This window comes from Acomys minous (genome assembly GCF_964271855.1).
Source record: "Acomys minous genome assembly, chromosome: 6".
Taxonomy (NCBI): Eukaryota; Metazoa; Chordata; class Mammalia; order Rodentia; family Muridae; genus Acomys; species Acomys minous.
In genome coordinates, this window is record NC_140487.1 from 123561127 (window position 1) to 123587169 (window position 26043).

General features: G+C 48.3%; 1 protein-coding gene across 1 annotated transcript; it reads left to right on the forward strand.

The window, feature by feature from the left end:
• Positions 1 to 1677: 1677 nt before the first annotated feature.
• On the forward strand, positions 1678 to 23833 carry SLC2A7 (solute carrier family 2 member 7; the record flags this gene model as incomplete). The annotated part of the gene is made up of 12 exons (XM_084784742.1): positions 1678 to 1731; positions 2219 to 2317; positions 5886 to 6046; positions 8098 to 8222; positions 11236 to 11388; positions 12335 to 12460; positions 12685 to 12875; positions 14353 to 14463; positions 18812 to 18913; positions 20197 to 20272; positions 22083 to 22210; positions 23141 to 23833. The coding sequence occupies 12 exons, from the start codon at positions 1678 to 1680 to the stop codon at positions 23357 to 23359; spliced, it is 1545 nt and encodes a 514-aa protein (XP_084640868.1). The 3' UTR covers positions 23360 to 23833.
• Positions 23834 to 26043: the final 2210 nt, after the last annotated feature.

The following is a 26043-nucleotide window of genomic DNA, read 5'->3' on the forward strand; positions in this document are numbered from 1 at the left end:
GTTGAGAGAAAGCGAATCTGTTGAGGTGGGCAGAGAGGGGTCCCCATGTACAAAGACAGTGGGACTGCCCTTTGGGTTTCAGGACCAATGTTATCAGTAAAAATAAATAGAGTAACACAGCAGATATGATATGGAGAGATTTACTGTAGAAATATGGGGAGAAAAGGAAATGGGGAGGGGTATCCCAGGGGGACAGAAAGACAAACTGGGAAAGAGAGTGCAAGAGGGAGAGAGAGAAAGTGGGAGAGAGAGAGAGAGAGAGAGAGAGAGAGAGAGAGAGAGAGAGAGGGAGAGCATGCACGAGAGAGTACAGTGACAGATCAATCCTCTATATCTGTGGTGCAGCTGAGGCACACATACCTGCTGGTGGCAGGTAATGACATCAGAGGTTGCTAAGCATCCTAGAGGCAAGCTGCCTGTTTGCTAACACCTTCCTCCTCCTGTGCTAGCTGGGTTTTTGGGTCAACTTAGCACAAGCTGGAGTGATCTGAGAAGAGGGGCCTCAGTTGAGACAAAGTCTCCATCAGTTTGCCTGGAAGCATTCTGGGGTGCATTTTCTTGATTGGAGACGGATGTGGGAGGGTCCAGCCCAGCCCACTCTTGGTGGTGCCAAGCCTGGGCAGGTGGAGGTCCTGGATTATATGAAAAACAGTCTGGGCAAGCCAGGGGACCAAAGCAACAAGCTGTGCTCTTCTGTGGACTCTGCTTCCTGGTCCCTTGGCTTTCTTTCATGATGAACTGTGAGATGAAACAAAATTTCTTCCCTAAATTGCTTTTTATCAGTGTTTTTATCACAGCAAGAGAAAAAAAAAACAACTAAGACTCCTTCCTTCCTTTTTCCTTTCCTCTCTTCTTTCTTCCCCTCCTCCTCTCTTCTTTTCCTCCTTCCTTCCTCCTTTCCCCCTTCCATGCTTTGGCTCTCTCTCTTTCTGCCTTTTCCTTCTTTCCTAGTAGAGATATTTCTGGCATGAATAGCATTCTGCTATGTTGACTTTTTCAGCACTTATGTTTTCCTCTTCCTGACAAAGGGGATCCGTTCTTTCCCTCCGTCGTGTGGGTCCCTGGACTGCACTCAGGCCATCAGAGGCTGCGGCACACAACTTTAGGCTTTGAACCATCTGCCAGCCCCATGATCAACCTTAAAACAGGCCTTACTGTCTTCCCTGGACTGACCTCAAGCCCATGGTCCTCCTGTCCCTAACCCCAAGATTATAGGTGTTTGCCACCATGGCCAGAAAGTTGCACTAGAAAAATGGTGGTGCTTTTCCTTAAATAGACAGTCAGTCAGTGCACAGAGCAGGCACAGCTAGGGGAAGAACGCAGGAGAGCCTCTGAGGTTGACGCCGCAGCTTGCCTTTTTTTTTTTTCCAAAACTCATTCCAGGAGACCAACCAGAGTGCCTTCTCCCTCCTTTGGCTGGGGGGTTGTACAGTGCAAAGACGTACCCCACTCTGTGCATGAACTCTGCTGGCAAAGCATTAACACATATCTTATCAACTGTCAAGGAGAATGGTCTCCTGCAGAAAGCCATCAAGGTCCAGAGGGCAAGAAGATCATATGGGAGGCCAGCCTCAGGGAACCGGCAGATCCAGCCTGCAGCCAGCAGAGCAGGCGGTCCACAGCGCAGCAGGGCCTGGTAACATCCAAGAGGCACGGCACAGCCGTTCTCCCACCTGAATGGCGAAGAACAAAGGGACAGGGACACCTCTGCCCATGCCACACGTGGAAGGGGTAAGTGACAATTTTGGGGACTGCCTCTCTCCCACCAAGCTGGAGACCTTTGTATGCAGATGAGGGCCCTGGAATCAATCTATCAAGGAGGGCGTGTAGGAGTGAGGACCCAGAGGGTCGCAGAGTGACTGCCACACCCAAGCCCCATGGCTCAGAGACAGGCGTGCTCCCTGAAGCTTGAGGAAACCAGATGGCGCTGTTTTACAACCCTCACCTGCCTGTCCCTCCACTCTTAAGGTCAAAAGCAAGAAGTGTGTATCTAGAAACACAAAAGGAGGGGGCCTCTGGCCTATAACAACACCTGCTTGGGTCACCTTCCCAAACAGCACCCCCCTCCCCTTCCAGGATCACAGCCTGCTCCCAGCGAGACCTCCTTTTTTTTATCTAAGGAGGAAGTGGAGGCCTAGCCACACTCACCCCACCCCAATCCTAGAAGCCACAGGAACCAACCCTATGGAGTCCCTGACCTTGGAACTCTCTCACTCAGCGCCTCCAGCCCACACTGGTCCTTACTACCCTAAGTGCATCCTTTGGCTCGGTCTTCCAGTACGGCTACAACATTGCTGTGATCAACACACCACATAAGGTAGGCAAAAGGTGGGTCCCGTGGGTAGAAGTCAGCCGCTGTCCTGCTTCTGGGTGTTCCTACCTTCCAGGACTCCCCTAGATGCCCCACCTCTGAGGACCAGGGGCAGCTAGAGGCATTTTCCCCAGAAATGTCATCTTTTCCAGGGTCAGCAGTGTTAGGGGGTCTGGATACCCTGACTAGGCACCTTGGGTTTCGGCCCCACTCTGTTCATCTGGGAGGGTCATTTGTAGATGACAGGGACACATCAAGAATTGTATTCCGGGCTGGAGAGATGGCTCAGTGGTTAAGAGCACTGTCTGCTCCTCCAGAGGTCCTGAGTTCAATTCCCAGCTCCCACATGTTGGCTCACAACCATCTGTAATGTGATCTGATGCCCTCTTCTGGCCTGCGGGTGTACATGCAGGCAGAGCACTGTATACATAATAATAAATAAACATTTAAAAAAAAAAAAGAATTGTATTCCATTAGCATTTAGGGATTGTATTTGGCGTAAGGAGAAGCGGCTGAAAAAAAGGTGGGCTGGAATGAATTCAAGAGGATTCAGGTTGTGTGCAGCAGGCGCCTGGGCAGACAAGACATAGATATGTGTGAGGAACTTGGCTATGTGAGGATCTGAGAAGGAAGTTTAGCAGCAGGAGGAGGAGGGGCCTAGTTTGGGTTTCACATAGTAGAAGTCGTGTGTCTACTGGTGGGAGAGGCTCACAGGGACAGATGCAGAAAGGTTGTCCCCGAAGGAGCAAAGAAAACAAGCGCTTTAGGTGGCATGGTCTGTTCACTTGAATATGTAAGTTCGGCAGTATTTTCTAAATAGTGGTGTCACAGCTAGGCGTGGCGGTACACACCTTTAATGCCAGCCTGGTCTACAAAAGTGAGTCCGGGACAGCCAGGGCTACACAGAGAAATCTTGTCTTAAAAACAACAGCAACAACAGATTGGTGTCAGTAGGAGCCAGACACAGTAATGCTCGCCTATAGTCCCAGATACTGAGGAAGTGAAGAAGGAGGTTGGAGAGTTCGAGGCCAGCCTGGGTTACACAGTGTGATCATGCATCAAAGACAGATAAGTAAGTAAGTGCCATTAACTTACAGCTTTTGTTTGTAGGAGAGAAAACAAGTAGCTACCCATGGTATATATGCACATGTGAATTTATATGCATGTGAATTACACATGCATATATAATTACATATATCAGTTACTTGTTATCATTGATGGAGCATCTTTGCTCTTAGGACAGTTTTGGTGGTGGTATATTCTGCAATACTGATAACCAAATCCAGGACCCTGTGCATGCCAGAAAAATGTTATACTACATAGCAATACCTACCTCTAGCCAGGTGATTTAATAAATATTTTATTGCGTCAGGCACGGTGGTGTCTTTAATCTCAGCACTGGGGAGGCAGAGGCAGGAGGAACTCTTGTGAGTTTGAGGCCAGCTTGCTCTATATAACAAGCTCCAGAACAGCCAGGACTACATGGAGAGACTCTATCTAAGGAGGAGGAGGAGGAGGAGGAGGAGGAGGAGGAGGAGGAGGAGGAAGAGGAAGAAGAAGAAGAAGAAGAGGAGGAGGAGGAGGAGGAGGAGGAGGAGGAAGAAGAGGAAGAGGAGGAGGAGGAGGAAAATATACATGTATTATTGCATCTATGTATTTATATCTGTTTAGTCTTGAGTGTGCCTGTATATGGTGGGGCATGTACTTGCCACAATGAGTGTGTGTGTGTGTGTGTGTGTGTGTGTGTGTGTGTGTGTGTAAAGGTCAGAAGACAGCTTACGGGGATTGTCTCTCTACTTCTACCTTGGGGGTCTGACTCAGATCATCAGCCTTGGCAGTGAGCACCTTCACCCACTGAGCCATTTTACCAGCTCCAGTCCTAGGCTTAGTGAGACACTGTGTACAGCAAGCTGGCAAGCTGGCCCCGAGCCATCCTCCTGCCTCTCCCAGTGTTGGGATTACAGTCATGAGCCACTTTGCTCTGTGCTGTGGTTTATCGGTTTGTTTGAATTTGTGGTGTCAAGAGTTAAACCCAGAGTCTGGAATGGCAGGCAAGTGCTCTACCACTGAGCCGTAGCCCCAGCTTGGGATCCTTATTTTAAATTTATTTCATTCACCTCCTTATCCTTCCCCTTCCCCCCTCTCCCTCTCCCTCCCTCCCTCCCTCCTTCCCTCCCTCTCTCTCTCCTTCTCCCTTTCCCCTCTCCCTCCTCCCTCCTTCTCTCTCTCTCTCTCTCTCTCTCTCTCTCTCTCTCTCTCTCTCTCTCTCTCTTTATATATATATATATATTGTCTGTGTCACAAACAAAGAGCCTCTGAACCTGGTGTTTGTGAGTATCTGATGTGGATGCTGGGAGCCAAACTCCAGTCCTCTGCGAGAACAGCACGTGCTCTGAATTGCTGAGCCCTCTCTCCAGCCTCCCTTTCCCACCCAACTTTTCAAAGACAGAGAAGAAACTGGCCTCAGATGCTCTGTATCACTGAAGCCAACCTCGAATTTCTGATCTTCCTGCCTCTACCTCCCCGAAGTGCTGAGGTTACAGGCCTGCATTGCCAGACCCAATCTTATCCAGGGCTGGGGATAGAACCCAGGGCTTCATGCATGCTCTGCCTTCTGAACCACCTCCTCAGCACTTCTAAGTACCACACAGGCACTGTTCAGTTGCCATTATAATTAATGCACTGGACAGAGGCACTGTTAGGTCGCCATTATAATTAATGCACTGGACAGAGGCACTGTTAGGTCGCCATTATAATTAATGCACTGGACAGAGGCACTGTTAGGTCGCCATTATAATTAACGCGGTGGCTCATTTTATGTCAACCTGGAATGTGCTGGAAAGGAAACCTAATCTGAGAAAACACTCCCACCAGATTGGCCTATGAATGAGCCTGGGGGCGCATTTTCTTGATTGATGATTGATACGAGAGAACCCAGCTCACTGTGTGTGGTACCATCCCTTTGGGCAGGTGGGCAAGAGTTGTAAAAGAAAGCGGGCTGAGCCAGCCATGAAGAGCAAGCCAGTGAGCACTGCTCCTCCATGGCCTCTGCATCAGCTCCTGCTGCCAGGTTTCTTCCTTGAGTTCCTGTCCTGATTTCCCTCAAGTGAGGAAGTGTGACCTAAGAGTTAAGATGGAAGGAAACCTTTTTGCCCCCGGGATGCTGTAGCTGTTTTATCATAGTAACAGAAGTCTGACACACACTGAAGTAAATGCCTTCTAAGATTGGTGAGGGACTGAAGGCTCTGGAGGTTGGCTCACTGCCCGACATCACCCACTTAGTGTGAACCTTTCTTACGTTGTTGCCTCTGGCAGAATAAGGCTACAAAGGTGAATTTTAAAAAAAAATTTTTTTTTCATTCAAGCTCGCTTCCCATCTCTTCCCCCTCACACAGCATATCATTTTGTTCTCGGCCTCCAACAGAAGACCAATAGGTTCAGCTGTGTCCTGTGGGTTCTGGCAGGACTGCTCCTCTATGAGGTGACCAGGGGCAGCGGAGAACAGTGACATCACCATTTCTGTGGATTGCACAGTATAGTGATCTGTGAATGGGGGGGCGGGCCTGTCTTCCAGGTCTTGAAGTCTTTTTACAACGATACATACTTTGAGCGACATGGGACGTTCATGGACGAGAATACCCTGCTGCTCCTGTGGTCCTGCACTGTCTCCATGTTCCCTCTCGGAGGCTTACTGGGGTCCTTGATTGTCGGCCCACTGGTCAATAAGTGGGGCAGGTAAATAGAGAATGCCATTCCCAAACTGGAAATTCATCTTAGCAAGCCACAGGCTCTCTTGATGATGGAGTCCCTGGTGCGTAGCTGAGACCACCCTGACAATCAGACCTGAAGGCAAACTTCCATGTTACCACAGACCCTTTGGTGTCTCTTTTCCGGGCAGCTGCATAGGAGTTCCCACCACCTAACCCAGGGGTGCTGCACCTCAGAGGAGGTCAAGGCTCTGATGGCTCTTAGCTCAGTGCCTCGTGAGCACTTGTAGCAAGTGTTCAAAAATGCTGTTCAAGGGAGTCCATTCCGGGGTCAAGTGGCTTCAGGTTCTAACAGCACTCCTCACATGGGCTCAGCAGCATTCTGTCCTGAAGTTGGGAACTGGGCTGAGTCACCACACGTGCCTTGGTCTCATATCTCTGTTGGAGGTGATGCCTAGCTCTGTGCACTTTGCTTGGCTACTCAGAGGCCCATGCTGCTGAGGCATGGCTGAAGATAAAGAGGGTTGTGCCCGGTCAAGGTCCCCAGGAAGGGCAAGCCGGGGTTAAGACCATGGGTGGGGGCGGGGCACAACTGTATTCTGCACGGGCAGGCTTGCTCGCTCCAACTTGTCACACCATGTTAGGCTGTGTAAGGATGAGAGTGGACAACCCCTAATGAAAAATAAGAACCCTAAAAACACAGTAGTCTCCTTTTTGTGCCTTAAAGAAAATATTATCAGTTGGAAATTGTCTGTTTAGAAAAGCAGGGACCCAGAAGCCTTATAAACCTTATAAACGATTGGCAAAGAATGAACTTGTCTTTTTCATGCACTTGAGTGGAGAAAGAATTCTATATAGTCTAATTACGCTGTAGGTTAGGCCATATACAGTTATCCGCCACCACACCCAGCCTCTTAAAGACAACCTTTTCCCAGTATCATTGCAAGTGAGGAGCCAGGGTGATGAAGTGGAGCCAGCCTACCTAGTGGGGGTCCCACCAGCCTGAGCCCTCTTGAGGCTAGATCAGGAAGGGTAAGGGGGCAGGGTATAAGGAGTATAGGACTGCTGTGTGGTATTTATCCTCCTGGGTCCTCAGGGGTTCACTCTGGGGCTATGGCAGCCCAAGGGAGAGAAAAGTGACCAGAAAAAAAAATCCAGAGTGCACATCTGTGGATCGTGGCACGTCTGGGAGTGTTGAGAGGACATTTTTATAGTGACTCTATCAGGCTTGCTTCACCTATAACAGTCTGGGGCCTGGCCCTCTGCAGCTGACTCCTCCACGCGGTTAGCAGCCCCTGGAGTGGGCATAGCAGAACATAGCTATAGCCTAGCACTCTGAGGGCGGAGGCAGGAGGACTGGCTACAAAAGCAAATCTAAGGCCAGCCTGGAATACATGTTACCTCACTTAAAAAAAGAAAAAAAGCTGACAAGCAGACAATAAAGATGGCTTCCAGGGCCTGGAGGGGCCCAGCTTAGTGTGACTTTTCATCCCTTCCTTCCCTCCCCTCCACAGACCACTGGGTTTCCACCTTGTCAGTTGCAAGGGTCATCTAGCCCCATTCTGCACCCCATCTGTTATGGAGATCTACCTGGTCAACATCCTTGACCAGCACCAGGTCTGGTCTAGACATCCCCTAGTGGGGCTTGACTACCCCGCTCCCATCCACGGGAAGGTCCCACCTCAGAGGCAACTGCAGTGTTTGGAATGTACTTCCCCCCCTGCTCCCCCCCTGTTCCCCCCCTCCTGCTAGCCCCCACCCCATATCTTTCTTCCTGGAACTTTGACACACTCGTACTTTTCTCATTCTCGGTCAGCTCGAGCTTTCTTTCCTAAGCACAGAGAGAGCGTTGTGCGCCATATGGCAAGAGCACTAGCCCCATCATGTGGGGTTCCCCCCTCCCGTGACCTAATCACTCTTCTTCACACTGAGGGGCAGGGACTGCAGCACATACATGTCTCTTGGGGACACTCCAATACATAGCCTCATCGCATGCAGGGAACAGCCTGGAATACTGGGGTTTGGGATGAAAAAGCCACTGTTGGGTGTCCCTACCCTCTGGACCCTGCTGTCTTGCAGAAAAGGGACGCTGCTGATCAACAACGTCTTCGCTATAACCCCTGCCATCCTGATGGGGGTCAGCAAAGTGGCCCGGTCTTTTGAGCTCATCATCCTGTCTCGAGTGCTGGTGGGAATCTGTGCAGGTACCTGGGGTGGCCGCTAAAGATCCAGGTTGCTCCTGTGTGCACTGGTCAGGGGACGGCTCTGAGACATGGGTGCCCAGCATCAGGGGCCAATGCTGGACACAGGGGTCTGGCTATATGCTTTTTCCTCCCTGGATTTCCTCCAGTTTCCAGTCCTGGGCCCTAGCAAGGCCCATGCTTTCTAGTCTCTCCCCTTTATATAACGAAGTCTTCCACCATGCCCGTAGTCACAGCACCCAGAAGGCAGAGGCAAATGGATTGCTGTAGATTCAAGTTTGACTCGGTCTATATAAGTGAGCTCCAGGCCAGCCGGGGCTACATAATTGAATTTTTAAAAAAATGAATGAAAGAAGGAAGGAAGGAAGAAAGGAAGGACAGAGAGAGAAATAAAAGGAGGCAATGATGGCTCCTAGTTGTGGTGGAAACGGTTTATTTTGGATATGAGGGAGAGCACAGCCTGAAGCATCTGGAAGTTTCCAGAGTGATCATGACCCTGAGCTGGGCCATGTGAGGAGGGGGTGGGGGGAGCAGGGAGGGGAAGGAAAGAGCCAGGAGATCAGGAGGGTAAAAGGTAAAAGGACCGACGTAACCAAAATGACTGGATTATATAAGGCAGAGCCACAAGGGGAAAGGCAAGCTCAGTGGCTGGAGAAGTTTAAGGTGGGGTGGGGTATGGGAGCCGTGGGACTCTGTAACAGACAGGGACTGAGGGATGCTGGGAGAACCTGGCTGTCAGGATCTGCTTTGATATGTTAACTAAGAACCCTTGTCTTTTGTCCGGGGTTAAAGACCCAACCTCAAAAGAAAGGGAGGAAGAGAAAGGGCAGAAAAGGGTACAGGGAGGGAGGAAACCTTTTACTGTGAAGAACACATAACCAATCTAGTTTTGCATGTATCTTCGAAGGAAGGCGTCTTAGGGTTTCTATTGCTGTGAAAAGACACCATGAGCACAGCAACTGTTTATAAAGGACGCATTTAATTGGGGCTGGTCACAGTTCAGGGGGTCAGTCCATTACCATCATGGTGGGCAGTGTGGCGGCCCCCAGGCAGACATGGTGCTGGAGAGGGAGCTGAGGGTTCTACATCCAGATCCACAGGCAGCAGGAAGAGACAGCTACCAGGCCTGACCTGAGCTTCTGAAACCTCAAAGCCCTCTCCCCAGTGACACACTTCCTCCAACAAGGCCACTCCCTGTGAGCCTATGGGGGCCATTTATTCAGACCACCAGAGGGCAAACAGTTTAAACTGAGAATAAATGCTTCTCAAGGAAAAGGGAAAAGAATACAGAATCTGAAATCTGTCTCAGGCAGCAGTTAAGATTCTTAACTGTAGTGGTTTCTTTTATTTTTGAAAAGGGAGAGAGCTAGGGCTGGGAATGTGGCTCGGTGGTACAGTGCTTGTCTTTTATACACAAAGCCCTAGGTTCTATCCCAGATCTCCCTGCACCCCCCAGAAAATAAAAACAAGCCTAGCTCAGTGGTAGAGCATGCATGGCTACCATACCACACAAAACAAAAGGCGATATAAGTGATGTGTGCTTATGAAATAACAGAAAATTGCCAGGTGGTAGTGGCACAAACCTTTAATTCCAGAACTCAGGAGGCAGAGACAGACTGATCTCTATGATTTCAGGACCAGCCTTGTCTACAGAGCAAATTCCACAACAGCCTAGGCTACACAGAGAGACCCTGTCTCAAAAACCAGCAACGACAAAGAAATAACAGAAACTCAACAAAGTAAGACAGACATTTAAGTCCACATAGTCTCCACATGGCCTAGACTTCTCCTCTCTAACAGTAGCCTGGCCCAGAAACTATGAGGAAAACAGTATCATTTTTTTTTTTTTTTTTTTTTTGAGAGAGGGTTTCTCTGTGTAGCCTTGGCCATCTTGGACTCACTTTTTAGACCAGGCTGGCCTCGAACTTACAGTGATCCACCTGCCTCTGCCTCCCGAGTGCTGGGATTAAAGGCGTGCGCCACCACGCCCGGTTTGACAGTATCATTTTTTAATAAAACAGTATAGTAAAGAAATCAAAGTAGGGGTTCCGTGGGTGAAAGGGGAAAAGTTTGTTCCAAACTGCCAAGGCTGTCTGTCTGGAAAGCAGAGAGAAGCAACAGGAGGGTGGTAGTTGTGGTTGTGGTTGTGGTGGTGGTGGTGGTGTGTGGTGGTGGTTTGTGGTTGTGGTAGTGGTGGTTGTGGTTGTGGTTGTGGTGGTGGTTTGTGGTTGTGGTGGTGGTGGTGGTGGTGGTGGTTGTGGTTGTGGTGGTGGTGGTGGTGGTTGTGGTTATGGTGGTGGTGGTTGTGGTTGTGGTGGTGGTGGTTGTGGTTGTGGTGGTGGTGGTTGTGGTTGTGGTTGTGGTGGTGGTTGTGGTTGTGGTGGTGGTTTGTGGTTGTGGTTGTGGTGGTGGTGGTTGTGGTGGTGGTGGTTGTGGTTGTGGTTGTGGTGGTGGTTTGTGGTGTGTGGTGGCGGTGATGGTGTGTGATAGTGATGGTGGTATGTGGTGGCAGTGGTGGTGTGTGGTTGTGAGATGCCTCTAGGGTTTTAAGGGAACAGGTGACCTGGGAGGAGGGGAGCCTGGGGGCTGGGGTGGACCGCTTTGAAGTGGATGACAGGTGCTTGCGAGTCAGGACTGATGGAGCCTAGAGGCTGGCATAGACCTTGATAAGCCGATAGTCACCACAGGCATAAATTAATGGAAGAGCTGGAGATCCCAAGGAGAATGACTCCTCTTAGCAGGGAGGGACTACTTCCTCAAGTCCCCAAGGGAATGCTGGCTTTTGTCTAAACGTCATACTTTGGGAAAAGGAATCTCTTGGGACAGTTTTTACACTCTATGGTGTCTCCAGCTGAAAGGGGTGGGTTGGGGAGGCTGTGGTTGCTGGTTCAAACTAAACAATCAATACTCAAGGATTAAGAGATGGGGTTGAGTCAACCTTAGGCACTGGGTTCTGAGAGGCTGGGGATTGTTCTTAATGGCCCCATCTCCCCCCCCCCCCTTTTTTTTTAACCAGGCATCTCCTACAGTGCTCTTCCCATGTATCTGGGAGAACTGGCTCCCCAGAACCTGAGGGGCACATTAGGGACAATGACCGAGGTATTTGTCATCATTGGAATCCTCCTGGCACAGATCTTCAGCCTGCAGGCCATCCTGGGCAACGACACAGGTAACTAGCAACATGTAGCCGTGAGGTAGGGAGAGATAGTAAAGCCTGAGCATGCGTGGTTGCAGCCACCGGTGCAGCTGAGGCCAAAGTTACCAGTGGTTAAAACAGGAAGGTGGTTTGGTGACCTTTACGTCAGCTTGTGGGTATAGAGGTCCTTGCCCAGGACAGGATTGCTGGAGATGGCAGAAAGACTCCGGGATAAGCCAGGCTCCAAAGGCCAGCTAATGAGCTCCCTGGATCTGCCTCAGCCGCTGCTTCTCCTACCCTCCCCAAATGCTGGAGTCATGGCCATGCACAGACAAACACAGGCCAGCTGAGGTCCTCATGCAAGAGTTCTTACCTACTAAGGCCTTTGCTCTATTTTTAACACAGATGCTCTTTGTGGGCAGCCTTATCTTGGCAAGGACTAAGTGCCCACTGTTAGGTCTTGCTGCAGGGCCTAACAGTGCCCCAGTGTCAGCTGGAAGCAGCGGAAGACAATTTCTTATCAACAAAAGACTGGGATGTTAGGTCCTGCTGCAGGGCGTGGCTGGCACGCCCTGCCCTCTACCTAGGGGCGGGGCCTCCCCCTCTCCCGAGACCCTTCACTATACAATCCAGACATTTTGGTTCCTGGCAGCTTTTACCCCTTTCCACTCTCTCTCCTTCCCTTCCCCCTTCCTTTTCTCCTCTTCTCTTCTCTTGTCTTTTCTCTTCTCTTTCTCTCTCTTTCTCCTTCTCTCTATGTCTCTTTTTCCTCTCCCTCTTCCAAGATGCTCCCACTAAACCTACACTCATCTAATATAGCTTTGTCTCACTATTAGCTCATCCTGTTTTAATCAGTCACCTACTACCCTCGCTTTTCACCTGGTTGGGAGTGGGAAGAGAAGAGGAAGCACCTGTGTCCCCGTAAGTCCTCTGAGGTAGATCCAAGCCTCAAGCCACCATTTATTTACGTTCTGTCCAGGCTGGCCAATCCTCTTGGCTCTCACCGGGGTTCCTGCACTGATTCAGCTCCTCTCGCTGCCCTTCTTCCCCGAGAGCCCCCGCTACACTATGATTGAGAAAGGGAACAAGGACAAAGCAAAGCAAGGTACTGAAATGCAGACTTCTCAGCCGCAGTCCCCAGTGCACAAGGCGGCACGGAGCGGGCAGGCGCCGTCTGGTGAGATTGTGACGGGGCCAGGGTCACAGTGGACTGGGTTTGAGAGCTTGTGCTGGGTGAACACACAGTGGCGATTGGGTTCTGGGTGAAGAGGCCGGCTGAGGTGCAACAGGGCAGAGGGTGAGTGTGATGTGCTGCCCTATGCTCCACAGCTCTAAGGAGGCTGAGAGGTCGCAACTATGATGTGGAGGCCGAGATAGAAGAAATGAGCACAGAGGAACGCATCGAGCGAGCTGAGGGTCGCCTGTCGGTGCTCAACCTCTTCAGCTTTCGGCCCCTGCGCTGGCAGCTGATCTCTATAATTGTGCTCATGGCGGGCCAGCAGCTGTCCGGGATCAATGCGGTGCGTGGTGCCACCTTGCCCCCAGAGTTTTGGTTCCCTTGGGTCTTTTTGAATGAATTCACAGAAGGCTAAGGAGTGGCGTTTTGCATTTTGACTCCTGTAAAGCTCAGTCTGGCCTCCAGCAAGGATGAGCAGCAAGGCTGGTGCTGGGAGAAGGGATTCTGGAAGCATCAGTGAAAGAAAGGAAGGAAGAGGAAGAAGAGGGATAGTTAGATGAATGGATGGAGAGATGGATAGATAGATAGATAGATAGATAGATAGATAGATAGATAGATAGATAGGTGTAGATATATCATCAGTTAAGGCCATTGGTTGCTCCTGCCCAGGATCCAGGTCCCATTCCTAGCCCCCGATGGTTGCTCACAATTGTCTGTAACTCTAGTTCCAAGAGACCCAACACCCTGTTCGGGACTCCATGGGTACTGCATGCACACGGTGTACAGATAGACATGCAGGCTAAACACCTATAAACATACAATAAAAATAAGTGCAACTTTAAAGAGAAAGACAGAGGTTGAGGATTTAGTTCAGTGGTAGAAGGCTTGCCTAGCAAGTGAAAGGCCCTGGGTTCAGTCCTCAGGTCTGGGGGGAAAAAAGACAGACAGACAGGCAGGCAGACAGGCAGACAGGCAGACCGAGGCCTCCACTGGAAATAGAGAACCCAAAACCAGGCCTTATTTACAGAAACTCCTGGCTGCATTAATGCAGGCCTGCCAGGATGTCCAGGGCAAAGAGGAGGCTCAGACACTCTGTGCCTCTTCCTACCCTTTACTTTTCTCTTGCTATATGCCTTTCTTAGTCCCCCAAAGAACATCTGCCTGTAGTTTTTTACCCTTACCGTAAGAGACCTGTGGAGAAGTGCCCGAGCCCTGACCCCAGTCACAGGCTTCAGAGGAGGGCCATTGGTTGATCCATCCTGGGTCAAGACACTCTGGTGAACTCACTTGCTGTGGAAATACGGTGTCATGTTCTCTGGCGGCCATTTTCACTCTATCTGTGCACGGGCAAACAGCTAGACAATCTCAAATGTCCATCCTGGAGCCATTGGAGAAAGGACAGGCAACTCTGTTGATGTCTATGAGAAATATCAGGAAGAGGCGAGACCCTGTCTTCAAGAGTTGAATTGTTTAGCAAGTGATCTTGGGAGCCTCCCAATGGGGACCCACTTATGTGGCTTTTTGTGACTGTCCCGGGACTGGACCAGAGTTGGCCCAAAATAAGTGAGAGCCTGAGTTTGCAGTCTAGTAAAGTCACATAGGGAAAGATGCTTAGTGGTCCTGTGGTCTGGCTCAATTTGATAAACACAGAAACTAAGATTCAGGGAAGCAGAGCCTGGAACGCCAGGTGCCTAGCTTCACCACTACCTGCCATCTTTATCCTATCCAAAGGTCCCCCATCCAGGCTCTCAAAATTGTCTATTGCTCAAAGTGAGGAAGGAAATCCAGTGAAACCACAGCCCCCTGTTTGTGTGATTTAGGTCAACTACTATGCAGACGTAATCTACACCTCGGCTGGTGTGGACCCCACCCAGTCCCAGTATGTGACTGTGGGTTCTGGTGTGATCAACTTGGTGATGACTCTCATCTCGGTGAGTTCCTGGGGAGTGGTCTCTCAATGCAGGGTCCCCAAACAACCTTCTGACTGGAAGACAGAGCCCCTCAGGCCAGTAGAGTGTGGGTGACCCTAGTCCTGCAGGTATAATCCTATTTCAGTAACCTTGGTCAAAGGTTGGGGCGTAGCGTTCTTGGTAGAGTGCTTGCCTAGCATTCACAAGTTCCTGGGTTCAATTCCCAGTTGCAATATTGAACTGCATATGATGGCCCACACTTGAAATCTCAGCACTTGTGAGGCAGAGGCAGGAGGATCAGAAGTTCAAAGCCATTCTTAGTGACATAGTGAATTCAAGGCCAGCCTGGGCTACATGAGACTCAAGAAAAAACAAACGCTGCAAACCCAGACAAGATGGTAGTTCTTGGTTGTCAACTTGACTACATCTAGAGTTAACTAAAACTCAAGCATCTGGGCTTACCTGTAAAGGATATTTTCCTTTCCTTTTCTCTTTCTTTCTTTTCTTTCTCCCTTTCTGTTTTGGGTTTTTTGTTTGTTTGTTTGTTTGTTTGTTTTTGTTTTTTTGATACATGATTCCTCTGTGTAGCCCTGTCTGTGGACCCAGCTGGCCTCAAAGAAATCTGCCTGCCTTTGCCTCCAGAGTGCTGGAATTAAAAGCATGTGCCACCACTGTCCAGCATGGAAGAGCCACTTTTTTTTTTTTTGCATCAAATGTTCCTGTCTTTATTTTTTTGTTTGTTTGGTTTTTTGGTTTTTTTTTTTTTTCATTTTTTTCGCCTTTATTAATTTATTCTTGTTACATCTCAATGGTTATCCCATCCCTTGTATCCTCCCATTCTTCCCTCCCTCCCATTTTCCCCTTATTCCCCTCCCCTATGACTGTTCCTGAGGGCCATTACCTCCCCCTGTATATGTTCATAGGGTATCAAGTCTGGAAGAGCCATTTTTTAAAAAATATTTATTTATTTATTATTTATACAGTAGTCTGTGTGCCTGCATGCCATAAGAGGGCACCAGATCTCACTATAGATGGTTGTAAGCTACCATGTGGCTGCTGGGTATTGAACTCAGGACCTCTGGAAGAACAGCCAGTGCTCTTATCCATGGAGTTATCTCCCCAGCTCCGGAAGAGGCACTTTCAATCCAGATCTTTTGAGGTGGGAAGATCCACCTCAAATTTGAGCTACGGCTTCCTATAGCTCCAAATAGGAGCTATGGCATCCTATAAGTACTTGGAAGAAGGAAGCTCTCACTCTGCCTGCTTGCTAGGAAATCCATTCCTTCATTGCAGTACAGCCTACTTCCTCAGGGTTCCAGTGTATACAGAAGACCATCTGAGACATCCAGACTTGTGCGCTGAGCAACTACTGGATTCTTGGACCTTCTGTTGGTAGGCAGCCATTGTTGGACTAGCTGGACCACAGCCTGTGAGCCATTCATATATATATTAAAGAAAGAATTTATAAAATTCAAAAAACAACAACAGCAAAAACTCTCAAAATCATCCCCATGCCCCCGAAAAAAAAAAAAAAAAAGACTATCAGGGCTGCTTGCTATTTTTGGGTTTTTTTGTTTTTTGTTTTTTTGTTTTTTGTTTTTGTTTTTGTTTTTTTTTTTTTTTTTGAGATGGGGTTTCTCTGTGTGTAGCCTTGCCTGTCTTGGACTCACTTTGTAGGCCAGGCTGGCCTCAGACTCACAGAGATCCACCTGTCTCTGCCTCCTGAGTGCTGGGATTACAGGTGTGTGCCCCCACACCCAGTTTGTAAACCCCATTTCTTAACTGGGTTATTTGGTTTGGTGGTGTTTAATTTCTTGAGTTCTTTATATATTTTGGATATTAGCCCTTTGTTGGATATAGGGTTAGTGAAGATATTTTCCCAGACTGTAGGCTGTCACTTTGTTCTGTTGACAGTGTCCTTTGCCTTACAGAAACTTTTCAGTTCATGAGGTCCCATTTATTAATTGTTGACATTAAAGCCTAGGCTGTTGTTTTTATGTTCACGAAGTTGTCTCCTGTGCCAATGGGTTCAAGGCTCTTCCCCACTTTTTCTTCTAACAGATTTAATGTCTGTGGTTTTATGTCGAGGTCTTTAATCCACTTCGACTTGAGTTTTGTGCATGGTGATAAATATGGATCTACTTGCATTTTTCTACATGTAGACATCCAGTTAGACTAGCACCATTTGTTGAAGATGCTGTCCTTTTTCCATTTGTCAAAAATCAAGTGTTCATAGATGTTGGATTTATTTCTGGGTCTTTGATTCCATTCCATTGATCAACCAGCCTATTGCTGTGCCAGTACCAAGCTGTTTTAATTACTGTTGCTCTATAGCACAGCTTGAGATCAGGTACGGAGATTCCTCTGGGAGATCTTTTATTGTACAGGGTTGTTTTAGCTTTTCTGGGTTTTTGTTTCTCCATATGAAGTTGAGAATTGTACTTTCAAGGTCTTTTAAAAAATTGTGTTGGTATTTTGATAGGGATTGCATTCAATCTGTAAATTGCTTTTGATAAGATGGCCATTTTTACTATGTTAATTCTCCTGATCCACGAACAAGGGAGAACTTTCCATCTTCTGATGTCATCTTCAATCTCCTTCTTCAGAGATTTAAAGTTTTTTTCAAACAAGTACTTTACTTGCTTGGTTAGAGTTACTCCTAGATATTTTATATTGTTTGTGGCTATCATGACGGGTGTAGTTTTCCTAATTTCTTCCTCCACCTGATTGTCATTTGTATATAGGAAGGCTACTGACTTTTTTGAGTTAATTTTGTATCTAGTCACTTTGCTGAAGGTGTTTATGAGCTGTAGGAGTTCTCTGGTGGAATTTTGGGGGTCACTTATGTACACTATCATATCATCTGCGAATAGGGATAATTTGACTTCCTCCTTTCCCATGTGGACCCCCTTGGTCTCCTTTTGTTGTCTTATTGCTCTGGCTGGAACTTCAAGTACTATATTGAAGAGATGGAGAAAGTGGGCAGCCTTGTCTGGTCCCTGGTATTAGTGGAATTTCCTTGAGTTTATCTCCATTTAATTTGACGTTGGCTATTGGCTTGTTGTATATAGCCTTTATTATGTTTAGGTATGTGCCTTGTATCCCTGATCTCTCCAAAACTTTCAACATGAATGGGTGTTGGGTTTTGTTAAATGCTTTTTCGGCAACTAAGGAGATGATCATGTGGTTTTTTTCTTTCAGTCGGTTTATATGGTGGGTTATATTGATGGATCTATTTAATTAGCCAAGAGCATAATGCTGCACAATAATTACTCCGTTCTAAACTTCCAAGCTAGTATAGCTTCCTCCCATTCAGATTTCCCACGTTGTACTTGCTTTTTACTCACCTCCTAGGTCCAGTTCATTTCTCCTGGTGTTCCCTGGTCCTCTCCTGCCCTCCTGTCCCTCCTCATCCCCTCACTGAACTAGGTTGTCCCACCAGATTCTCTGTTACTGCTCCACACTGGCTAATTGGCTTTTATTGGCAAGACAGAGAACAAATGATGAGATGTTTACACAAACTAGAGACAGGAGATGCTTAGAATAGGCATCATAATGCACTGTCTGGATTGAAAGCAGAGAGTGGGGCAGAGAATTCAGCATTTGAATGAACAAAGGTAAATTGTACACAGTCCGTAAGAATACTATACCAACATCTGGGATTTCTCCGAGCAGGGGCTGGGGATAAAGGCTTGGTGGTGTTAGTCGGTGTGTAGGATGATGGACAGATCTTACCCAGAAGGCTACAGGGGAGAAACAAAGGGTCCAGCTGCTTAGACATTGTTCTTAGGGTCCTTTCTCCTTGCTCTCCTTAAAGATGAAGGATGCACTTGCAGACCTTAGAGTTTGCTAGTCACCTCGAGGCACTAGGTCCCTGCAAGAGGAGAAGAGCCCTTCCAAGTGAGAGACCAGAAAATCTGGTTACCAGGCTGGAGAGACGGCTCAGCAGCGAAGAGTGCTCACTGCTTTGGTTGTCAGCACCCAGACTGGGCAGCTCGCAACCCACTGTAGCTCTAGGTCTAGGAAACCCAACTCCATCCTTTGTCCTCTGAGGGCACTGCATGCACATAGTGTACATTAAGTCAAGCAGGCACACGCACCTACATAAAATTTAATGTGGTTAGTATAGGGATGCGGGGGGGGGGGGGGGGGGCGGGGCTTCAGAGAGGAGAGTCCCGGGGTCTGTGAGTGACATAAATGACAAGGCAGTAGTGTACAATCCCAGGGTGTAACTTGCACCAAATAGGCCACCCGATGTAGCAGGGGTGAGGAGGTGCACCTATCATGGGCCAAACAGGGGAGGATGGAGATTCGGGTCAATCCTTCGTATCAAGAGACACCTCGTTATCCGTTATCTGCTCCCTTGCAGGCGTTTACCGTGGAGCGTCTGGGGCGGCGCACTCTCCTGCTCTCTGGCTATGGCATCTGCTGCTCTGCTTGCCTGGTGCTGACTGTGGCGCTCCTCCTTCAGGTCTGTTCTCACGCCCTGCCCTGCGGGTGGGAGGCTGGCGTAAGGGGTTCGAGGCCCCAACTGCATGGACGGTTTTGGGTCCTCACCAGCTTGAGAAAACGTATTCCCAACATTGAAGTGCCCATGAGTGAGTTTGCTCCACGTGACCCACAAGACGGGCGTGCAGCTCAGTGTGCCGCTGGAACCACTTGATGTAGATGCTGGGAATCGGACTCAGGTCCTCTACGAGGGTAGCCAACGCTCTTGCCTGTTGAGCCATCTCTGTAGCCCCTGGAGTCTGATGCATAAACGCAGTCTCGAGTCTGTGCCCCCCACCCCGCAATGGGGACAGCGGGGCATTGCTGCCCTCTTGGAATCCTGCCAGACGTTGAGAGCTAAGTCCCAGTGTTCAAATTATCTTCACGATAGATATTTTGATCAGACAGACATAGATCCAGATCTGGCTGACGTTGGAAAGGAAAGAGTTAAAATAGATGAGGTAATATACTTGGGGACTATGTCCCCTGGGCTGGCCAGGAACTCGTTCTGTAAACCAGGAGGGGCTAAGAGAACAGAAGAAAAGAGACCACGCCCCTCTGTCAGAAGCCCTGCTGGCCCTGCATGGCATCCTACGCAGCCATCATGGCTCCTTTGCTGCATCCACCCTGATTATCATTAGTTAGCTGGCCTCTTAGCCTACGCCTGCCGTTCAGTTCACTTTAAGTCTGTTAACCTGGCTTTGTATCTGCTGTTCTGTTGGCAATTGCAGGCAGGGAGGTGGTCTAGGGTCCCCTTGCCCTTAGGCACCTAGGAGGATTCTCTCAGACAATTGTGAGATGAGTTGAAATCCCCACCAAGTCACCTCAAGTGTGTGACGATCCAATGTTCTATCCTAGAGGGGCTGAGGTCCTCCTGGTCTGTGTCGAGGTCTGTAGGCTCTTATCTACATTTGTGGGATAGAAACAATACCACCCACACTGGAAGAGGGTGACATGAAAAAGAAATGGCAGCCGTCTCTGGGAATGCAACACAGCCTGACTAAACATGAGTGGCAGGCAGGGTCCCTCTTCAACCCCGCCACCATCATGCAAGCTTGCAGCAGAGAACCTTCTGGCTCCATTCTAATCCTCATCTGCCTCCTCCCCTCGTCCAGAGCGCTTGTGGCCTCTGTGGGGCTCAGACTTCCTGCAGCAGGATGGTGGAAGCCACAGCAGGACGGGGTCCCCCGTGATGTTCTTGGCTTAAGGCACCCACAGGTCCCAATGCCAGGCCCTCTGAGGCACACAGAGCTGCTTCTCCCACAGAACACGGTCCCTGAGCTGTCTTACCTTGGCATCATCAGTGTCTTCGCCTACATCGTGGGACATTCCATAGGGCCCAGTGAGTTCTTGCACACTTCCAGTTCTTGCACACTTCCCCTACCTCCACCACAGCCTCTGGAGCCTGACACACATACGTGCTCCATAAATACTTGTTGAGTGGCTGGCTGTCCCTTCCCCCCCACCCCCCACCCCCCACTACCTTTCAAACAGGATGCCCTCTGACCTACATAGCTCCAGCATTCCTTTTTTGGTTTTGGGTTTTAGAGTCAAAATCTTAATATGTAAAATCTTACTTACTAGGCTGGCTTTGAGCTCATGGACTTTCCTGCCTCAGGCCCCAAGTGCTAGGATACATTGTGGGTTAACAAAGCCCATCTCTAGATCTACTTGGTTTTTAGAAATGTATTATCCGTTTCATTCATGGCACATCACGTATACATAATGAGTTCCATGCTATCCAGGGCTACACAGTCCTCAGCTAACAAGGTGATCTGAAAACCGGCCTGCGATAAACAAGGCCTTCTTTCAAATATAAATGTTTATACATTTTACTTATTGATTTGTATGTCTGAATGCTTGCGTATGCTACGGCGCATGTGTCGAGGTCAGAGACTACTTGTTGGAGGCGGTTTTCTTCTGCTCTGTGGGTCACAAGGTCAACTCAGGTCATCAGACTTGGCAGAGAATACCTTTACCCACTGAGCCATCTTACTGGCCCCTAAACAATTTCTTTTTTTTTCCCCCCAAGGAGGGAGCAATTAGGGAGAAGCATAGCTACAGTCTGTTGTTATAAGGCTTAATAAATGATTGTTGTTAGGCTGTAATTATTACTGTTATCTAACCTGCTATCAATCAATACAGCCACAGACACCTGTTGCATTTTTTTAGACTAGCCTTTCCTAGGGAATGGCGGATACTATTTCTTTTGCCTCCCAAGCTCCTGTACCATGGCATCTGTTCTAATTTCTATCTGGGCTTCCTCCCACCCCTAATTCCAGGAATACTTGCTAATCTTCTCCATCTCCTCCATCTGCACTGACCCAGCCATGGGCTCCTTTCCCACGCCAACCCATGGTGCCACTCCATTTTTATTTCTTTTTTTTCCCCCTTCTGATCCTGTCTTGCTTCCTCCTCCTTCTCCTCCCTTGCTTTGTTGCTCCTCAACCCCAGCCTGTGAACCCCAAGCCCCACCTCCCTTTCTTCTGTCGAATGCCAAGCTTCAGCATTTTTCTTTTTATTAACCAATCGCTCTAAACGAGGTGGAGCCAGGTTTACACAAGAAGAGCAGCTGTGAGAATGTGCTCATCTGTGCAGGGACCAGATTTTAGGGACCAGTAATCAGCATCAAAAATACATGGCACCAGACCACCCGCCAACAATAGTCATTTGAGACAAGACTCCCTATGGCAGCAGTAATGAGACAGCAGAGAAAAGATCTAGAAAGAGGTGGAGAGCTGTCGCTGCCACCCCTGTACACAGTACAGTGGCCAGCAACGTCCAAACCAGGAGTTCACAGGTCACAGCATCTCCCTGACAACCAGAAATGTCAAAATTGGGCTGATACAGAGCAAGGGCTGGGGGGGGGGGGTGGGGGCAGGGGATTTGCACTGTGAGGATCCCAACAAGCATCTGCTGGGTTTCTACAAATCTCACTAGCATCCAGTTAGAGGAACCCTTCTGGGGGCTACCCCCAGCTTTCCAGCCCTCTGCCAGTTTGGGGGTAAAGATATGGTTTCTTTATAGTCCCCAGTCACAGCAGGGGAGACCAATGCAAGGAGGTGAGGAGCTCTTAAGGGTTTGAGGTTTGAGGTGAGGTCATTTCAGGTCCTAGGAGCCCTCCGGACCCTCTAAGCCTGCCTTTCCCCCAGGTCCTGTCCCCTCAGTGGTGAGGACAGAGATTGTCCTGCAGTCCTCTAGGACAGCGGCGTTGACGGTGGATGGCGCTGTGCACTGGCTCACCAACTTCATCGTGGGCTTGGCTTTCCCGTCCATCCAGGTGAGTGGCCCTTCACGCCATCCTTTCCACCTGGCCTTACCTCAAGTTGCCCCTTTATGAAGATCACCCCCCCCCTTACCACATCTTCCTCCACACCCCCACTAGGGATGTAGTGCAGTTGGTAAGAGCAGCTGCCTAGCATGTGCAAAGGTCTGAGACTGATCCCTAGCACACCATAAAATGGTGGTACAGATCTGTAAAACCAGCACGTGGAAAGTGGAGGCAGGAGGATCAGAAGTTCAGGGCCCTCCTTAGCCACATAGAAAGTGGGAGACCAACCTAAGATACATGAACTCTTGCCTCAAAACACAATAACAATCCCCCTGAAATCTACCAATTTAAAAGACACGAGTAGATCTCAGATGTTTTATGTGAGACTTGCTCTGGTCCAGTTCTTTTTATTTATTTATTTTTATTAGTGCTGGCGACCCAGAGCCTAACGTGCATGGTGAGCAATGTCCTACCACTGCACGGCATCCTCCTGCCTCAGCATCCATTGTGCTGGGATTCAAAGCACAATGCCACTGCACCCAGTTAGTAACGCTTTAGTATGCCGGGCCTTTTTATAGAGGAACTGCACCTCGGAGTTGGAAATGGCTTCTTGCTGAGGGGCTTCAGGCTGTGAACATCAAAAGGAATAGTTCGCACCACAAGAGGTCTAGCCCCCCTGCCTCCCCCTGCCCCCGCCGCCTCCATTTTCTGAGTCTTCCACACCCCAGACTTCCAGAAGGGCCCAGAGTCTGTAAAGTCCTTGTGAGCCAAACACTAAGCAATCCTTTTGGTGGTTAGGGAGGGCCACGGTTCTCCTGATGTTTTTTCCTTTAGGAGTGGAGTAAATTTGGCCATGAAGAAAGTCTCCATGACTCACAAAGGCACCGAGTGTGTTGTCCGAAGTGTCCCCCCCTCCATCTCACCCCCTCTCTATTCTAGGTGGCCATCGGGGCCTACAGTTTTCTCATCTTCGCTGCGCTCTGTCTCCTCACGGCTGCCTACATCTACGTGGTAATCCCTGAGACCAAGGGCAGGACATTTGTGGAGATAAACTGTGCTTTTGCCAAGAGAAATGGAGTGGGGTTTCCAGAACAGAAAGAAGGAAGCACGGCCAAGCCCCACACGCCTTCTCTGTCTGCAAAGGAAACGTCTTTCTGACTTGCTGAGGACCCACACATGTCCAACATCCTTCTTTGAGAAGGGCACTCGGGGACCAGGCGGTCAGGGAGGGTAACAGCTCTGAGGTGTTGGTGCTCCCATAGTAACTGGAAGACTTTGGAAAACACAGCCCTGATTCACTTGACAAGGGGTTGGCCTCAAGGCTAACCATTAGAGGGATGACGTAGGCAGATGAGGATGTATGTGAATGCCAAATGACCAGAGCTGATTCTATGTTAATTCCAAAACTTGCATGAGGTATGGATGCATTATTTAAACTAAAGTTTTACAGGTTCAAGTTTTGTTGATAGAGTTACTATAACAAAATTAACTTGGCAATTAACTGATGAAAAAAAAAAGAAGAAGATAGGTTGGGCGGTGGTGGCACATGCTTTTAAACCCAGCACTTGGGAGGCAGAGGCAGATGGATCTCTGAGTTAAAGGCCAGCCTGGTCTACAAAGCGAGCTCCAGGACAGCCAAGGCTACACAGTGATACTCTATACAAAAACAAAAAAAACAAAACAAAACCCACACACAAAAACAAAAACAAAAAATAAAATCAACAATAACAAAATAATTAAATGCATTAATTAACTAATTAAATGAAAATAAAAGATGATTTGGGCTCCTCTTCCTCAGGATCCAGCCCCAAATTGGGTGGTGTTATGCTTCTGTGCATGCAATTAAATTGGCCTGCCTTAAGGGGCCTTTAGGGTCCTGACAAAGTCCTGTGTCACCATCTGCATCCCGCCTGCCACCCCAGCCCTCTCTCTCTCTCTCTCTCTCTCTCTCTCTCTGTGTGTGTGTGTGTGTGTGTGTGTGTGTGTGTGTGTGTGTCTTCCTTAGCTTCTTCCCCTCCCTTTTGTGCCCCTAGGGTGCCTCTTCCCCTCCTCCCTTCTACAATAAATTTCCTTATAGCAAACATGTTATATAGAGGCCTATTTATCTATATTATAGCATTGGTGCTGAGACTGGTGGGGCTGTTCTTGTTGCGTCTGGACCAGGAACCGCTGGCTGTTTCCGCTGACCTCTGCTCGGATCCATTTCTCTGTGTGCTACTTTCTAACCCAAAGGCACATTTTTCTCTCTCTCTCTTTCTCGAGCTGGAAACCCTGGTACCAAGTGGAACCGTGTGCACTCTGGCATCTGCCCTGGTCCTGGCAAGTGTGTGACAACAGGCTTAGCCAGCAGATAGCAACTCCTCCCTAGCCCCTCTATGCCCTCCTGGGATGCCCGAGGTTTGGGCCTGTGGCTTGCTTCTCTCTTCATCCATCTATGAAAATGGCGTCTCCGTTCAGACCTCCAACCTTTATGAAGACAGCTAGCTTCTAAATTGCCTCATCACACTGCCCAAGAGACTGGAGAACTATTAAAAACTTTCCTTTCTTGTGCCTTTTTCTCAATCCAAAACTTGAGTTTATACCAGCTACAGAGCAAGCCGTGAATTTGACAACTACTGAAAAGCCAGCCATGTCAGGGCGTGTCCACCCTGCTTTTGAACCCATTCGCTTTTCCATTTTGGGGCGCTGCACTGAAGCGAGCAGCTTTCTCTAGGCCACTTTTGCAGGTGTGTGGAAACCATCTGTCTGTAAATCTAATCCTAAATTCTACTCGTTCCAATTCTCCCAAATGGCTTTCTGGCCACATGGACTGGCTTGCCACCGCTGTCACTATGCCTCCTGCCTCCAGCCAACAGGATTCCCAAGCAAGTGTTACCTCTCTTGCTACAATGGACTCTTGTTACAATAAATCTGGCCACATTTACAGGCCAAAAATTGCCTTACCACAGACATTTGGTTCCCAAAACTAAGCTATGCTCTTATCTCTAAGACTCTGCTTTCTAACTCTTTTTAAAAAATCCTCTCTCTGACTTTTTTCTACTCTCAAAACAAACAAACAAACAAAACAAACAAACAAACAAACAAAATCCTTCTATCTCCTTTTAGACTAAGAAAGCAACAAGGTCTCATTTTAAATTGATAAAGATTTTTAAAAATAGAAATTCATATTATATTTTTACAACATGCTATATATATATGATTCAACCCTGGTTCAGAATGTTTTTTTTATATGATGGTGACATTTCAAGGTTATAAAGATCTATTCCAATTAACAAGCTAATTTAAGACATCTATCTATCTACTTACGTTGTTACTAGCTCTTGGATGCATGAATGGACGAGTGCTATTTCTCCTGCTGCCAGTGACCTGTGCTCAGGCCTCACCTACAGGATTCCTGACCTGTAGGTGATTTGATGTAATAAATTCAGTTTCAAAGTTGTCTCACAATGTCCTACTGTAGTGCCAGCTCTGGAAATTGAGCTATATTTAATTCTAAAGACATTCATTTGTTTACAATGTTAAAACTTGGTTATTGTGCCTTACCTTTACTCTCAAAAGGTCAAAAAACACTGCCTTAGAAATAAACTTAGCCTCAGTTTCTAAATATGGTAATATTATTAATCTGTTAACACAGCCTTTGACTTTTATAAGCTATGGGCTTTTTATAAACTAAATCATACAGGAAACTGTTAATGCTCCAGAGTGCTATGCCGTAGAAAGATCAAAAGGTTCCCAGTTTCCTTACGGACTAAGGTTAGGATTTTTAGGCTCTAGTCTTTGATGATTCAAATCTTATAAATGATCAAACGCTGTAACGTTCATGCTCAGAACCAGCGTGACTG